General features: G+C 35.9%; 1 protein-coding gene across 7 annotated transcripts in view; it reads right to left on the minus strand.

Annotated features, from left to right (window-relative positions):
- The window catches only part of ADGRL3 (adhesion G protein-coupled receptor L3), an 858314-nt gene that overhangs the window by 84413 nt on the left and 754964 nt on the right, over window positions 1-18937 (minus strand). For all 7 annotated transcript variants that reach the window (XM_059922921.1, XM_059922920.1, XM_059922919.1 and 4 more), the window contains 2 exons: window positions 12791-13000; window positions 2487-2707 (listed from right to left, as the gene is read on the minus strand). In XM_059922921.1, coding sequence (XP_059778904.1) covers window positions 2487-2707; window positions 12791-13000 — 431 coding nt within the window. The remainder of the gene's footprint in view (window positions 1-2486; window positions 2708-12790; window positions 13001-18937) is intronic.

Below are 18937 nucleotides of genomic sequence, written 5' to 3' on the forward strand. Positions count from 1 at the left end.
CAAGAGACTACATAGTATTGATTCTAAGAAAAGATAGATTCCTGCTATCCAGAAAATGACCTCTCTTTCAAAATAAATGACTAAAACATAAAGCAAACAAGTTGTCAGTTCAGTAATAGGAAAACTTGCAAATATCTAAAGAGAAAAAACAACATAAAACAAAAATAAAAGCCAGTCAAGAACTGCAAGAGAGAAAAATTGAACTATATAAGCACAATATTTATAGTATAGGTCACAAATAACAATATCAGTCAATTTAATACATTAGAGAGAAAATGCATTAATTAAAAGGTAAAATCCTATGATCTAAGGGCAGTAACTGCTAATGGGCTTCTTTTAGAGGGGATAAAAATGTTCTAAAATTAGATAGTGGTGATGGATGCCTAACATTGAATGTACTAAAAACAACTGAATTGTATTCTTTAAAAGAGTGAATTCTATGGTATGCAAATTATATCAATAAAGGTGTTTTTTATTAAATTCTATGATCTAATCCCCCTCCCCTAAAATGTCTTTAGGAGCAAATACAGGCAATATTTTTATCTAATCCTAATCTGGTCCATGATTGCCACTGGGATACACAAAATGACCTCAGACTCGACCATAATTCACAAAGGTTAGATTAAAAAGTAATTACTATTAGTTACATTTAGACAAATTGTTTTATGTAGCTTGTCACTGTACTCAAGAAAAAAATTCAACAGAAGCGAGATGGTCTTCTTTTAATCGTATTGTTGGCGCTTCTACACCAACGTATATTCTAACTATGCTCCCTATAACTCTGGAGTCCTCTTTCTGTTCCCTCCTGAATCTTCTCTGCTGGGAAACGAGCTGCTTTATTGCCAGCATATTCAGGCTGCTGACTGCTGGTGAAAAGTCATGAAATTTGGCTTACTAACTTCTGTACAATTGATGTTGTCTAACCTCATCTGAGCCTACACTACTGCTTGGAAGTCGTTTTATTAATGTCTAATTGGCTCCTTAACACATTTTCCATAGTGCTCATTTCAAAGCTTTTCAAATCTGTCCTCTCAGTGTGACCTCACCTATTCGCTCACAAATCAGCATCTCCTATTTGATGGAAAAATTCCTCCACTTCCAAATTTATCCTTTCTGTTATTTCCTTCACACCTCAGAAGACAGGGGTCATCTGACTATTTCAAAAACATCCTAGTTTTAGTGGAAATAAGCCTGACTTATTTCATCACACGTTTGTCACTATCTACCTCCATCACCATGGACAAGGCAATTAATTTACCTGGTTCTTGATTTTTTTTCATCTATAAAATTAATGCCTTGGACTAGGTGAATTCTAAGGCCACTTTCAGTACTAAATCAAGGTTTTTCTCACCTTATGTCTAATCTTATGCCTTTCTATCCCCCTAGGACCTTTTCTTTTCATTCAGCCTATATATATATTTAATACAAATGAGGCATAAGATACTTTCTCTCTACTAATCTTCTCTTACCAACTTGATTCTTCCCAACCTAGATATTTTGGGACTTCATTTTTAAAAATTCTTCTTCATTACTGTTACCATGAATTAATATTTTCACTATTTCTCAATCAAACTTTTTCAGGCTGTAGATAACATTTGAAGACTCTACTTTGTTGCCACTGGCTTATCTCTTCACACTTTCCAATTTGGCTTCTGCTTCCAGCACTTTGCCAAAATAGTTGTTGCAAAGGATAAATGGACAGAGAATACCACCTTGAAACTTTCTTCTCACTTTCCCCATGGTTCTCTTTTAAGGCTCTGGTCATCTCTTTTCTTTCTTTATTTTTATTCTCCCTCCTCAATCTATGTTCTAAATGTGAGTATTCATCAGAGATCTATCTTGGTCTTCTTTCTAAACTTTTTCTATTGAAACTCATTCATTCTCAGGATCCCAATTATTATATTGATGTGGATTACTGAAATATTTTTCACTGAATTCCTTTCCAAAAGTATGCTGATCATCTCTATGGGTATGTTTCACCAATTTGAAGGTATGTTGAAAATAAAGTTCATCACTGTACTCCAATAGTCACCTAGGGGAAAAAAGGAAAACACAAGCTGCCCCTGCTCATATACTCTATCTTTCTGTTAATGATATAAGTTACTTTCTAGTGACTAGAATTAACATGTCAGGAAGAAGAGAAGCCATTAAAGTCAGGGACTACACTGTTCTCTGAATACACATCTTTAATACAGCTAGTTCTTCATTTGACAAATGTCTCAATGCTCTGAAAGATATTAAAAGTATCATCCTTTTATAATTACTCAAGGTTGTGATGTAGATGTGCAATCTCAGGAATATTTTTTCTCTCTTTACATCATAACAAAAGTACAACCCATGAATTGAATTATCTCCATTTGCTTCTACAGTTCTGTTGTTTATTGCTGTGGAGTGATAGAAAGACCTTAGCTTCTGAGAAAATGCAAAGTTTCAATTTCAACTAGATTTTAAAAGAGGAAAAAAAAGGAAAGAAAACATAAACTCACACTTTATCTGTTCCATAACTCCTATAGTCTACTGCAGCTGACACAGCCACAATGAGCGCAGGCATCCCATAGCCGACCAGGTAAAAGTATTTCCTTCGTGAATGTTCACTCTCAAAAACTTCCACCAGCATGATATATAGCTGCACTCCCTCCAGGAACATCCACGTGAAGGCAGCCAAGAAGAAGAAATGTAAGAGAGCAGCAAAAACGGCACAGGCAATCTAGGGAAAGGAACAAATGAGTCAGTCAAATAACTACCAAATGAAATACCAACTGCCATAAAATTAAAATAAATATTTATCGAGACTGCAATAATAAGATTGGTCTGCAAAAAAATAATCGAGACAAGATTCTTAAAATTCAGACATTAAAACCTAATTAGATATAACTTATCTGTGAAAACTGTATTTAACATTTTATTAATAATGGCTATGGATGACAACAAAGCACTATAATAAGAAAAAAGTATAACATATAGGGAAAAGTTTTAATAAAATCCTATTGATAATTATTACTGAGATTAGTCTAAAGGTTTTAAAAGAGATCTCATGAATTTTTTTCTTGGTCATAATCCTGTGTTTATTAACATATTAAGTCCTTCAATGTAAGTGAAAGAGAAACACTAAAATCAAAGAGAATAAAAGCTCTTAAAATAAAAAATATAATAATTAAAGTATTTTATAATGAGATTATTAATTCATTATTATTTATTATTTATTTCTTCCTTGCCTTGTTTCAGAAAGGATTTAAGATGACATTGGGAAGTTCGTACTGCATAGGTGTAAATGTAGATCTGGTTAAAATAAAGTGTTCCAGGAATGCTTTCATTCTCTCATTTTTTGTTATATTACTAAATGTTGGTCTATACAAGCTTGGTCACAAAAGGCAGCTAGCCCTTACTTTGGCATGTTTTCTAAGGTACTACAAATTTCAGCTGACCATATATTAATTTTCTTATGCCAGTTCCTGAAATTCTCACTCCTTTGGAGGGGAGGCCTTCAGTTTTTATAAGAAGTCCTAACTAAAATCTACAGTTCCCACTAGAAAAGGCAACAAATTTATAGAAATTATCTGATTAGTATGGATTCAATGACGAGTATGATCCTTGAGAAATGAGATGAAGGGCAGGTCTATTTCCTTGGATTAGAGAGATGATGATGAAGGGAGATGAGGCACTCAAGTGTCAAAGGGGCTGGAAAGAGAAAGCAGAGCCTGACTGCCACATAACAGGCAGGAAGAGAACACATATCCAGCAATAAGAGTAAAGACAAGTTGGGCTGATCTGCACTCAACCCAAATTTTTCAAATCAATCACTGTCCTTTATGCTACATGTCAGAAGTTTTGTGCAGTATGCAACATTTGGAGAAGTTTATCATACCATACGTAACATCAAGAAGCAAAAATAAGAATAAGGTTTCTAAATGAAAAGAAATCACAGAGCATTTGAATTGCAGGTTAAAAAGAGAATGAAATGATTTCTTCTTGGGAAATAACATAGTTTTCCATTTCTTGCTTTGTAGAGTTAGAACTTCAACTATTAATTTTTGTTATCAGAAGGCTTTACTTTTTTGGAGAAAAAATGTGCACTTTGATTGCTTATTCATCTGTATGCATTTATGGGAAAAACTGTCACATTTGTATATGATAACCAGTTAAAAGTATAATCACCATAATTGTACCCTTCACAGCCATTAATCATGAATGTGTAATCACAAACATGAATCCAACAGCATTTTCATTGTAACGTACTGTATACATATGGACACATACCAGAGAACAGCATTAAATGAATGAATTATTTATTATGCCTACAAGTCTTCCAAAAAATGAAAATTTTCATTTGCAGTTTTAGTCATGAGAACCAACTTGCGTTATGTGCATGAATCTTAAGTTAGTAGAAAGGGCCTCACAAAAATTACAAATGTGCATAAAGTCTGTTTAATATATTAGATATTGTCTGTTGATCATATTTTCTGTTTGGGTTTATCCAGAACAGTTGGCTAGTGCTATTCATTTTTTCCTATTTCTTTCCTTCCCTCCTTCCTTTCCTCCCTCACTCTCTCCCTCCCTCTCTCCCCATCTCTCTCCCTCCTTCCCTTCCTTTCTTGATGTGGCTAAATGTGGTTAGTAGTAAAGTATAAAGTATGAAGTTAGCACTTAAAGATGTAAACAGAACTTGAGAAAATATAAAGTGTAAAACAAAATTTGGGAAGAGTATATAAATTATAAAAATGACATTGAGTTTGAACTATTTTCCAAAATAGGTCAATTAGAAAAACCCATGTTAGGAGACCTTCAAGATGGCGGAGGAGTAAGACGTAGAGATCACCTTCCTCCCCACAAATACATCAGAAATACATCTACATGTGGAACAACTCCTACAGAATGCCTACTGAATGCTGGTAGAAGACCTCAGACTTCCCACAAGGCAAGAAACCCCCCACATACCTGGGTAGGGCAAAAGAAAAAAGAAAAAAAAAGAGACAAAAGAATAGGGATGGGACCTGCACCTCTGGGAGGGAGATGTGAAGGAGTAAAAGTCTCCACACACTAGGAAGCCCCTTCAATGGTGGAGATGGGGGGTGGCGGTGGGGAAGCTTTGGAAGCATGGAGAAGAATGCAGCAACAGTGGTACAGAGGGCAAAGCGGAGAGATTCCTGCACAGAAGATCACTGCCGACCAGCACTCAACAGCCTGAGAGGCTTGTCTGCTTACCTGCTTGGGTAGGTGGGGGCTGGGAGCTGAGGCTCGGGCTTCAGAAGTCAGATCCCAGGGAGAGGACTGGGGTTGGGTGCATGAGCACGGCCTGAAGGGGGCTAGTGCTCCCCACCTAGGCTGGAGGGAGTCCGGGAGAAAGTTTGGAACTGCCTAAGAGGCAAGAGACCATTGTTTCAGGGTGCACGAGGAGAGGTGATTCAGAGCACCACCTAAATGAGCTCCAGAGACTGTCGTGAGCCACAGCTATCAGCACGGATCCCGGAGACGGGCACGCAACGCTAAGGCTGCTGCTGCAGCCATCAAGAAGCCTATGTGCAAGAACAGGTCACTATCCACCTCCCCTCCCAGGAGCCACTGCCAGAGTCCCGTGAAACAGGGAAAACTTCCCCAGGAGAACACATGGTGCGCCTCAGGCTGTTGCAATGTCACTCCAGGCTCTACCACTGCAGGCTCACCCCACATTCCGTACCTCCGCTCTCCCCAGCCTGAGTGAGCCAGAGCCCCCTAATCAGCTGTTCCTTTAACCCCGTCCTGTGGGGGCTAAGAACAGACGCCCTCAGGCAACTTATATGCAGAGGTGAGGCCAAATCCAAAGCTGAACCCCAGGAGCTGTGCGAACAAAGAAGAGAAAGGGAAATCTCTCCCAGCAGCCTCAGGAAAAGCAGATTAAATCTTCACAATCAACTTGATGTACCCTGCATCTGTGGAATACATGAATAGACAACAAATCATCACAAAACTGAGGTGGTGGACTTTGGGAGCAACTGTAGACTTGGGGTTTGCTTTCTGCATCTAATTTGTATCTGGTTTTATGTTTATCTTAGTTTAGTATTTAGAGTTTATTATCATTGGTAGATTTGTTTATTGATTTGGTTTCTTTCTTCCTTTTTTTAAATATATAGATATATATATATATTTTTTCCTTTTTCTCTTTTTGTGAGTGTGTATGTGTATGCTTCTTTGTGTGATTTTGTCTGTACAGCTTTGTTTTACCATTTGTCCTAGGGTTCTGTTTGTCCGTTTTCTTGTTTGTTTGTTTTTCTTTTTCTTTTTTTTAAGTACAGTTTTTAGCGCTTGTTATCACTGGTGGATTTGTTTTTTGGTTTGGTTGCTCTCTTCCTTCCTTCTTTCTTTTTTTTAATTACCTTTTAATTTTTTATTTGTAATAATTATTTTTTATTTTTTAATAACGTTATTTTATTTTATTTATTTATTTATTTATTTATTTTTCCCCTCCCTTTTCTTTTTTTTTTTAATTTTATTTATTTATTTATTTATTTATTTATTTATTTACGACTGTGTTGGGTCTTCGTTTCTGTGCGAGGGCTTTCTCCAGTTGCAGCAAGTGGGGGCCACTCTTCAACACGGTGCGCGGGCCTCTCATCATCATGGCCTCTCCTGTTGCGGACCACAGACTCTAGACGTGCAGGCTCAGTAATTGTGGCTCACGGGCCCAGTTGCTCCGTGGCATGTGGGATCTTCCCAGACCAGGGCTCGAACCCGTGTCCCCGGCATTGGCAGGCAGATTCTCAACCACTGCGCCACCAGGGAAGCCCTCCCTTTTCTTTTGATCCGTGTGGCCGACAGGGTCTTGGTGCTCCGGCCGGGTGTCAGACCTTTGCCTCTGAGGTGGGAGAGCCGAGTTCAGGACATAGGTTCACCAGAGACTTCCCGGATCCATGTAATATCAAAAGGCGAAAATCTCCCAGAGATCTCTGTCTCAATGCTAAGACCCAGCTCCACTCAACGACCAGCAAGCTACAGTGCTGGACACTCTATGCCAAATAACTAGCAACACAGGAACACAACTCCACCCATTAGCAGAGAGGCTGCTGAAAATCATAATAAGGTCACAGACACCCCAAAATACACACCTGGACGAGGTCCTGCCCATCAGAAAGACAAGATCCAGCCTCATCCACTAGAACACAGGCACTAGTCCCCTCCACCAGGAAGCCTACACAACCTACTGAACTAACCCAGGCCACTGGGGGCAGACACCAAAAACAACGGGAACTACGAACCTGCAGCCTGCAAAAAGGAGACCCCAAACACAGTAAATTAAGCAAAATGAGAAGACAGAGAAATATGCAGCAGATGAAGGAGGAAGGTAAAAACCCACCAGACCAAACAAATGAAGAGGAAATAGGCAGTCTACCTGAAAAAGAATTCAGAGTAATGCTAGTAAAAATGATCCAAAAACTTGGAAAAAGAATGGAGAAAATACAAGAAACATTTAACAAGGACCTAAAAGAACTAAAGGGCAAACAAACAATGATCAACAACACAATAAATGAAATTAAAAATTCTCTAGAAGGCAGAAGAACTGATAAGCGCCCTGGAAGATAAAATAGTGGAAATAACTACTGCAGAGCAGAATAAAGAAAAAAGAATGAACAGAATTGAGGACAGTCTTAGACAACTCTGGGACAACATTAAACGCACCCACACTCAAATTTTAGGGGTCCCAGAAGAAGAAGAGAAAAAGAAAGGGACTGAGAAAATATTTGAAGAGATTATAGTTGAAAACTTCCTTAATATGGGAAAGGAAATAGGCAATCAACTCCAGGAAGTGCAGAGAGTCCCATACATGATAAACCCAAAGAGAAACATGCCAAGACCCATATTATTCAAACTATCAAAAATTAAATACAAAGAAAAAATATTAAAAGCAGCAAGGGAAAAACAACAAATAACATACAAGGGAATTCCCATAAGGTTAACAGCTGAAACTCTGCAAGCCAGAAGGGAGTGGCAGGATATATTTAAAGTGATGAAAGGGAAAAACCTACAACCAAGATTACTCTACCCAGCAAGGATCTCATTCAGATTCGATGGAGAAATTAAAACCATTACAGACAAGCAAAAGCTGAGAGAATTCAGCACCACTAAACCACCAACAAATGCTAAAGGAACTTCTCTAGGCAGGAAACGCAAGAGAAGGAAAAGACCTACAATAACAAACCCAAAACAATTAAGAAAATCGTAATAGGACATACATATCGATAATTACCTTAAATGTAAATGGATTAAATGCTCCAACCAAAAGACATAGACTGGCTGAATGGATACAAAAGAAAGACCGATATATATGCTGTCTACAAGAGACCCACTTCAGACCTAGGGACACTTAACGACTGAAAGTGAGGGATGGAAAAAGATATTCCATGCAAATGGAAATCAAAAGAAAGCTGGAGTAGCAATTCTCATGTCAGAAAAAATAGACTTTAAAACAAAGACTATTACAAGAGACAAAGAAGGACACTACATAATGATAAAGGGATCAATCCAAGAAGAAGATATAAAAATTATAAATGTTTATGCACCCAACATAGGAGCACCTCAATAAATAAGGCAAATGCTAACAGCCATAAAAGGGGAAATCGACAGTAACACAATCATAGTACGGAATTTTAACACCCCACTTTTACCTATGGACAGATCACCCAAAATGAAAATAAATATGGAAACACAAGCTCTAAATGATATATTAAACAAGATGGACTTAATTGATATTTATAGGACATTCCACGCAAAAACAACAGTATACACTTTCTTCTCAAATGCTAATGGGACAGCCTCCAGGATAGATCATATCTTGGATCACAAACAAGCCTTGGTAAATTAAAAAAAATTGAAATCATATCAAGTATCTTTTCCGACCAAAAAGTTATGAGATTATATATCAATTACAGGAGAAAAATCTGTAAAAAATACAAACACATGGAGTCTAAACAATACACTACTTAATAACCAAGAGATCACTGAAGAAATCAAAGAGGAAATCAAAAAATACCTAGAAACAGTGACAATGAAAACACAATGACCCAGAACCTATGGGATGCAGCAAAAGCAGTTCTAAGAAGGAAGTTTATAGCAATACAATCCTACCTCAAGAACCAGGAAACATCTCAAATAAACAACCTAAACTTACACTTAAAGCAATTAGAGACAGAACAAAAAGACCCCAAAGTTAGCAGAAGGGAAGAAATCATAAAATCAGATCAGAAATAAGTAAAAAGAAATGAAGGGAACAGTAGCAAAGATCAATAAAACTAAAAGCTGGTTCTTTGAGAAGATAAACAAAATTGATAAACCATTAACCAGACTCACCAAGAAAAAAAGGGAGAAGACTCAAATCAATAGAATTAGAAATGAAAAAGGAGAAGTAGCAACTGACACTGCAGAAATACAAAAGATCATGAGAGATTACTACAAGCAACTATATGCCAATAAAATGGACAACCTGGAAGAAATGGGCACATTCCTAGAAAAGCACAACCTTCTGAGACTGAACCAGGAAGAGATAGATAATATAAACAGACCAATCACAAGCACTGAAATTGAGACTGTGATTAAAAATCTTCCAACAAACAAAAGACCAGGACCAGATGGCTTCACAGGCAAATTCTATCAAACATTTAGAGAAGAGCTAACACCTACCTTTCTCAAACTCTTCCAAAATATAGCAGAGGGAGGAACACTCCCAAACACATTCTGTGAGGCCACCGTCACCCTGATACCAAAACCAAACAAATATGTCACAAAGAAAGAAAACTACAGGCCAATATCACTGACGAATATGGATGCAAAAATCCTCAAGAAAATACTAGCAAACAGAATACAACAGGTTGTACACCATGATCAAGTGGGGTTTATACCAGGAATGCAAGGATTCTTCAATATTAGCAAATCAATCAGTGTGATAAACCATATTAACAAATTGAAGGGAAAAACAATATGATCATCCCAATAGATGGAGAAAAAGCTTTTGACAAAATTCAAAACCCATTTATGATAACAACTCTCCAGAAAGCAGGCATAGAGGGAACCTACCTCAACATAATTAAGGTCATATATGACAAACCCAAAGCAAACATTGTTCTCAATGGTGAAAAACTGAAACCATTTCCACTAAGATCAGGAGAAAGACAAGGTTGTCCACTCTCACCACTATTATTCAACATAGTTTTGGAAGTTTTAGCCACAGCAAGCATAGAATAAAAAGAAATAAAAGGAATCCAAATCAGAAAAGAAGAAGTAAAGCTGTCACTGTTTGCAGATGACATGATCCTATACATAGAGAATCCTAAAGATGCTACCAGAAAACTACTAGAGCTAATCAATGAATTTGGTAAAGTAGCAGGATACAAAATTAATGCACAGAAATCTCTTGCACTCCTATACACTAATGATGAAAAATCTGAAAGAGAAATTAAGGAAACACTCTCATTTACCATTGCAATAAAAAGAAAAAAATACCTAGCAATAAACTTACCTAAGGAGACAATAGACCTGTATGCAGAAATCTATAAGACGCTGATGAAAGAAATTAAAGATGATACAAATAGATGGAGAGATATACCATGTTCCTGGATTGGAAAAATCAACATTGTGAAAATGACTATACTACCCAAAGCAATCTACAGATTCAATGCAATCCCTATCAAACTACCACTGGCATTTTTCACAGAACTAGAACAAAAAATTTCACAATTTGTATGGAAACACAAAAGACCCGGAATAGCCAAAGCAATCTTGAGAAAGAAAAACAGAGCTGGAGGAATCAGGCTCCTGGACTTCAGATTATACTACAAAGCTACAGTAATCAAGACTGTATGGTACAGGCACAAAAATAGAAATATAGATCAATAGAACAGGATAGAAATCCCAGAGATAAACCCATGCACATATGGTCAGCTTATTTTTGATAAAGGAGGCAAGGATATACAATGGAGAAAAGACAGCCTCTTCAATAAGTGGTGCTGGGAAAACTGGACAGCTACATGTAAAAGAATGAAATTAGAGCATTCTGTAACACCATACACAAAAATAAACAAAATGGCTTAGAGACCTGAATGTAAGGCCAGACACTATAAAACTCTTAGAGGAAAGTATAGGCAGAACACTCTATGACATAAATCAAAGCAAGATCCTTTTTGACCAACCTCCTAGAGAAATGGAAATAAAAAACAAAAATAAACAAATGGGACCTAATGAAACTTAAAAGCTTTTGCACAGCAAAGGAAACCATAATCAAGACCAAAAGACAACCCTCACAATGGGAGAAAATATTTGCAAATGAAGCAACTGACAAAGGATTAATCTCCAAAATATACAAGCAGCTCATGCATCTCAATATCAAAAAAACAAACAACCGAATCCAAAAATGGGCAAAAGACCTAAATAGACGTATCTCCAAAGAAGACATACAGATTGCCAACAAACATTTGAAAGGATGCTCACCATCACTAATCATTAGAGAAATGCAAATCAAAACTACAATAAGGTATCACCTCACACCAGTCAGAATGGCCATCACCAAAAAATCTAGAAACAAATGCTGGAGAGGGTGTGGAGAAAAGGGAACCCTCTTGCACTAATGGTGGGAATGTAAATTGATACAGCCACTATGGAGAACAGTATGGAGGTTCTTTTAAAAACTAAAAATAGAACTACCATGTGACCCAGCAATCCCACTAATGGCATATACCCTGAGAAAACCATAATTCAAAAAGTGTCATGTACCACAATGTTCATTGCAGCTCTATTTACAATAGACAGGACATGGAAACAACCTAAGTGTCTGTCAACAGATGAATGGATAAAGAAGATGTGACACATATATACAATGGAATATTACTCAGCCATAAAAAGAAATGAAATTGAGTTATTTGTAATGAGGTGGATGGACCTAGAGTCGGTCATACAGAGTGAAGTAAGTCAGAAAGAGAGAAACAAATTCCGTATGTTAACACATGTATATGGAATCTAAAACAAACAAAGAAAAAGGTTCTGAAGAACCTAGGGGTAGGACAGGAATAAAGATGCAGACGTAGAGAATGGACTTGAAGACATGGGGAGGAGGAAGGGTAAGCTGGGACGAAGTGAGAGAGTGGCATGGACATATATACACTATCAAATGTAAAATAGATAGCTAGTGGGAAACAGCTGCATATCACAAGGAGATCAGCTCAGTGCTTTGTGACCACCTAGAGGGGTGGGATAGGGAGGGTGGGAGGGAGATGCAAGAAGGAGGAGATATGGGGATATATGTATATGTATAGCTGATTCACTTTGTTATAAAGCAGAAACTAACACACCATTGTAAAGTAATTATACTCCAATAGAGATGTTAAAAAAAAAAGATTAAAAAAAAAAAACCAACTCATGTTAGCCATGCAGTTTTCAATATAATTTCCAGTGTTTTTAAAAATATATATATTATAAACTTCAAAGAATAACAATTACATGTTGGAAAAGATACTCCTCCATTCCCCAAATGATTTAAGTTTTCTCAATATTCAGTTTTGTGATTAAAAAAATTAAAGAAAAAGACTAATGAAGAAACACAGTTCTTTAGAAAGGCAAGTTTTTGAACAGAATTTCTGAAGAAATGTACATTCATACATCCATATATTCACTGCTTCTTTATGACAATGGACATGAAAAAGGGAATAAGATCTCAAAATTAGTAACTATCTTAGACAACTGGAAGAGAGGATACTTTCAAACAAGAATATTTTGTGTATTGGAAAGCTGTAAGTGGAGAAATTCTTTTCTAATACCAAAATAAATTGCTTACTGGTTGATCTGTTCGGTTGATCCCGATCAAGAAGAGCAGTTCTGCTACAAAAAGGCTGATGCAGAGGTTCTTATGGATGGTGTTACGGTCACTCTGGAGCCCACGAAAAAAGCAAAATGTGAAGATGCAAATCAGGAGACAAACAAGGGACAGCAAAATTCCAACCCATGTGATCACATCCAGCAGAAGGTCATGGACCGCATCACTGTGCTGGAAACACAATAGAAAAGCCATAAGTTGCAATTATGCATAACCAACTACAAAGTTTATAAGGGCCTGTTTTCATGAAGCATGATTTTAATAATGTACTAAATATCCTCCACACATGCAATGAATAAGATAACTTAAGTATTTGGGTTTTCTAATCCACAGGTAAAGCATTTTATCTTTTCTGTGAGGTGTAAATCAGTTTGTCAATAGTGTTTGCACCTTTCTTAGCTATGTACATTTTCAGTTGTACATTTTCAACTATGTACATTTTCAGCTGAAGCATATCAACTTAATTCTGGCCAAAGATTTCAAGGTAAAGCTTTTCATTTTTCTACCCCACATCACGTTTTTAGGTTAATATTTTTACAACTCTTGCTAGGGAATACTCTATATAAAAGTTAAGTTATACACTTAGGAAAGTGGTATCACAACTGAAATTTATTTGAATCACTGAAGTATTTTTATTAAAAAAAATACAATTCCTCTGTCCTCTAAATCCTTTATCAGAATTTCCAAGGTTGAGTTCATAAAAGTATGTAATTTTATAAAGATCCCCAGTTAATTCTGATGGACAGCCACATATGTGTACCATTTATTTAGTGGAAAATATAAAAGAATGAGGATAGTCACTGGATTTATATTCATATTGAATGGCTTAAGGAGATCAAGAAGTTTGATCCCTGAAAGGTTTTGCATGAATAGAACCTGTTATACACAGATGGAAAATAAGTATTCAGAATTACTATACCCGATAGCAACCCAAAAGAGATAGTAGAGCCATGAAAAAGAAATACGCTCATGAAAACTTCCGCACTGAAACTACATTATGTGGCTCTGTTACAGTCCTGTGAGTTCCATACCTGCCATGTTCCTTGGTTTGTCCACTATCTCATTTCTGTCTCTGTTCTAAGATTCAAAACTCCATTTCTACCCTATGATAGTTTGCCTCCGTCCGAAACCACTTTTGTGAAGCTTTAGAATGTATGGTAGCCCAACACATCGGTGTGCCAACATGTTGGAGCAGAATCGAGAAATTGTCTATGACTGACTGTCAATTCCTCTTTTCTTCCTAGGTTTCTTGAAAATTCTTAAAGACCTAACTTCCAACAGTAGGGGAATACATAAATAATCGTTGATAATTATGGAATGATATTCAAAAGAGGAGTAGAAAATCAATGTTCTAGATTTATAGTCACAAACATAGATACTTCTCAAAAATCTAATATTAGGTTTAAAAAAATGCAAGTGGCAGAAGTATCTATACAGTATGATACCGTTTATGTAAAATTTTAAATGACACAAATCAATGACATTGATTTTTATGGATATATGCATAAGTAGTGAAAGCATAACATGTGCATGGGAAGTTTTTTAGTTGAAAACAAAGATATGTGTTTCTAATTGACATCTTTTTCAACTGTATAGATTATACACATTGATTTTTGTTTTAGGATGGAAGTTACTACATTTAGTTGTCTCCCACATTGTTAGCTCACCTTAAAAAAATACATAAATATCCAGGTTTTCTATTTTTGTTTTTATTCAAACTTTGTACCTTTATGTTTTATATAAACTTCATACAAAGATTATTCTGAATTTGGAAATTCTCCTTACAAGTGAGCCACCATGCTGTAACCTGAATCACAGCACTTCGCATATTGCTAGATACAACTTCACAGTTGTTATCTGATAAAGAACTCTGCTAGGACACTGTCAATGAAACAGTTTCAAACTATTCCTGCATAACTCTAGATGTATTTCTCGGAAGGAGCTCAAATCATGAAAGAAAACCACATGAAATTTTGCTTTAACTGCTTTGTTCTCCAGGGGACACTGCTAAAGTAGTGTTGGGTCTCTGATAGCTTAAATTACTTTTACTATTGGAGAGTGGAGAGTGGTTAGTGCTACCCGGTTCCCTGAACAGAGGGCTATTTGCTCTCTTCTTTGACTCAAAGGAAAGATGCTGTAATTGAGTATCAAGCACCAGCATTCAGCACAGCAGTCTTCCATAATGGCAGGTATAATACATTCTCAAATATATCCTAAAGACCTAAAACACTAAAAAAGAAAGAAAGAAAAAAAAAAAAAAGAAACCAAATAACTCCAGCTTTTCCTGGGTAGTTGCATTATTAGAAATGTATTGACTTTACTCAGTGCCTTTGTAGGTCTTTCAAAAACCCAATGCAGAGTTATTAAGAGAAGAATACCAAATGTCAAAACAACAGTACAAAAAGTACATAACGCTCAAAGAAAGAACAAAAAAGTCTAGCAATTAATTAGTAATCATCTTTCAGGTATTACTGTCTAGTTCAGAAAACATAAACACCAACTACCTTATATGTATTATACTGTGATCGAATATAACTCACCACTTGAATTTTATCAGTAAGATGAAAGAAAAAGAACAATGGACATTAAATGCGAACAAGACCTATGAATTTAGCCTTCTTTATAATAGTCTGTCATAACAGAACTTTCAGGAGGCCAAGCCCTGATAAAAACCAACCCCCCTTCAAGAGGATGGTCAATTGAATAAAACTCCTAGGTATAGTTTTAACAATGTGATAATGGATCAAGTATTCCTATTTCCAAGCTTCCACGTCTTGAGTACTGTATAACTCAATCACCCCTGACATGAACTATATACCATTATGTGATTTGAGATCTTATTAGTCTTATATCTTATTATTATAACCTAGCACTTAGTATTGGGCTTGACACATAAAAAATGATTAATAAATATGTGTTTTTGAATGGTTATAATAACACTACTCCACTTAAACCAAATGTCTAAGAGCTGAACCCTCTTACATCAGTATAGTTTTAGTATCCATTTAATCCCCACTGGATTTTAAAAAGTATCAATATCAAACATTACATGTTCAAAACTGAGTCCCTTCTTATCCTGGTTCTCCCTCCACTCCCACCCCCCACTCCCAAATCTACTCTTCCCTTGGTTTTCCTCATTTCGGTAAACAGCATCTTCGTTATTTGAAGTGTTCTGGCCAAGAACTTAAGAGTCATATTGATTCCTCTTTTTCACACATTACTCTTAATCCATCAAGAAACCTTGTAGCTCCTGTCTTCTATCTGACAGCTGCTCCTCACCTCAATTGCACCAAATTGGTTAGAGCTACCTGATTTTTTTTTAAACAGCCTCCTAAATGATCTCCCTAATTTGACCCTCATCCATCCCCCTTTCCTCTCTGTTCAACAAGATGGAGAGATTCTCTTTAAATACAAGCCAGATAATAAGATTCATTGATGGAGGCATCCAATGTCTCCTACCTCAATAAAAGTAAAAACCAAAGTCTTTACAAAGGTCTACAATGTCCTATAAGATCTGCACTCCTGTGAAACATTTCCTATTCTCCCCTTCATTCAGTTCACTCTACCCCAGTTGGCCTCCTCTAGCCTTTGAATACATCCAGCACATTCCAGCCTCAGAGACTTTGTACTTGATGTTCCCTTGGTCTGGAATTCTCTTCCAAAAAATAGCTGTGTGACTTACTTGCTAACTTCCTTCAGTTCTTCATTCAAATGTCACCTTCTCACAGAGTTTTTCTGAATCACCTCATCTAAAATTGCAAACATCATTTACCCACTCTGACTCTCTATTACTTTTCCTGAATTTTTTTTCCTCTTAACATTTACCTAGACTATATATTTTATTAATATATCTTATTTATGTTTTCTACATAAACAAGAAATATTAATAAAATACATAGTCTAGAACCTACTGTATAGCACAAGGAACTCTATTCAATACTGTGTAATAGCCTATATGGGAAAAGAATCTAAAAAAGGGAGGATATATGTATATGTATAACTGATTCACTTTAATGTACCCCTGAAACTAACACAACATTGTAAATCAACTATACTCCAATAAAATTAAAAAAAAAAAATTCTTGTTCATCATTTGTGGCCTTTACTAGAAAGTACTCTGCAAGAGAATAAGTTGTTTTATCACCAATGTATCCCCAGATCCTAGAAAGCTGCCTCACATAGAGTGGATGCACAATTAATGTGTGAACTGAATAAATGAATCTCTCTTTAATTACCCACCCCACTTCTGCAATGGATTTAGATTATAAACTAAAAGTTGTATCATGCTGCCCATTGCAATCTTTGGGGTTCCTTTGTTCATAAACTACCTGCTCTAAAATTTTCAGTAAAAGATAAAGAAAATTAAAGCTGGAAATGAGGCGGTCATTACACCATAATATCTTAAAATGTGTGGAAGTAAGAGGACTGCAGAGTAAGTATGATTAGAGTCTGAAGATGTGGATTTAACCTTGTCGCTCCAATTTTGCAATTGGACAACTTGAACAACTACTTACCCTTTAAAGTATCAGACACTTCATACACATAGAGATAAAACAGATTCACTTTGTTGTATACCTGAAACTAACATGATATTGTAAATCAGTTATACACCAATAAAAATTAGAAAAATAAAGAATCATAAACTTCAAGGAAATTAATTTCTTAAAGAAGATGGGGAGCTGTGGGAGAAAATCTACAAGCAGAACGACAGAATGATTCATCAGAATATACTTTCAGGAAATTCATTGACTCTATCCACTCTAGAAAGAAATTTTTATGAAAACAATACTCATTTTTCAGGCTTTCTGTGAAGCTTACATTCACATATGAAATGCCAGATATTTTGTAAAAGCTACAGAAAGTTTCTGATTTTTCCTTTTATTTTCACCTCAATGAATCTGTTTTGTCCTATCACTGTGGGGTTACTGAGTAATTCAAATACCACAAAAGGGGTGAGTACCACAATGAAGGAAAAAAAGGTGGCTTAAACAATGATGTTTTGTGAAACTCACTCTGTCAGTATAAAACCCTCAAATATACCAATAGGTACATTTAATGAAACTAAGCCCAAATTCATGGAATAGGGAAATGTGACTTCTGCTTCATGATTTAAAAATAACTCAACCTGCGTACACTAAGATCTTTATGTAAATCTTGATATTTCTAACTTTATTGTTCAAAAAGCATCTTGTCAGCAAACAAGATGGAGAAATAGATTTTGAAATGTTTTCCATTTTAACTGCTTAAGTATTTCCAGATATATTGTATATTTCCAGATACACATACTATATGAATTAATTCTGAACCCCTCTGGATGTTTTTGGCTTTTTTATAATTTTAGAAAGTTGCATTTTCCAGACATTGCTTGAACAATCACCCTATAATAATTATTAATTGTGGGCAGTAATTTTCAAGAACTATTTTACTTTCTGCATTAAAATGTATTATTTTAATGTTGAGTCAGAGTTGTTAAGGCATAATAATATGATTTTTAAATTGCCTCTTAAACATATCTTGTTCTGAAATACTTGTAATATAGCTAAACGAGTTTTATTTTTTCTTCTTTGCAAATGTAGGAGCACTCACTTTGCTACCAATGTATCACATCAGCATAAGGTGTTGCTTTGACTCAGGAATTTCACTGAAGCTAGTAGGGTTATGAAAGGCCTATTTTCTGATAAATGTGGTAAGAACTCTGTGAAATAAGTTTCTTGCATTGCTCTAACAGATCATCAAACACATAGGTCACCACACAAATGCTTGGGAAAATAAAGGGCTCAATGGCCTGAGGAAATTAGAATTCTCTTTGCAGTAATAGGATGAAGGTCAAAGTTGAGTAACACAGTAAGAAGAATGATATGATTGCATTTCTTATGATTTTTATAGCAAGTTAGCCAAACTAACTCAGCAATAATTTCCAAATTTGTATCAAGTTGAAAAAAAAAACCAGTCAAATATTTTCCAGCTTTAATTGCTGAGAGAGAACCACTGGCAAGTAAAAGCACACAAAAATATTCATATCCAACTATCCTTTGAATTCAAGAGAACTTATTCAGAATATCTCTTTGGTTTCAGAAGCACAGCGTTGTATACTCTAAGTTATTTGAA

This window comes from Balaenoptera ricei, chromosome 5, assembly GCF_028023285.1.
Source record: "Balaenoptera ricei isolate mBalRic1 chromosome 5, mBalRic1.hap2, whole genome shotgun sequence".
Lineage (NCBI taxonomy): Eukaryota > Metazoa > Chordata > Mammalia > Artiodactyla > Balaenopteridae > Balaenoptera > Balaenoptera ricei.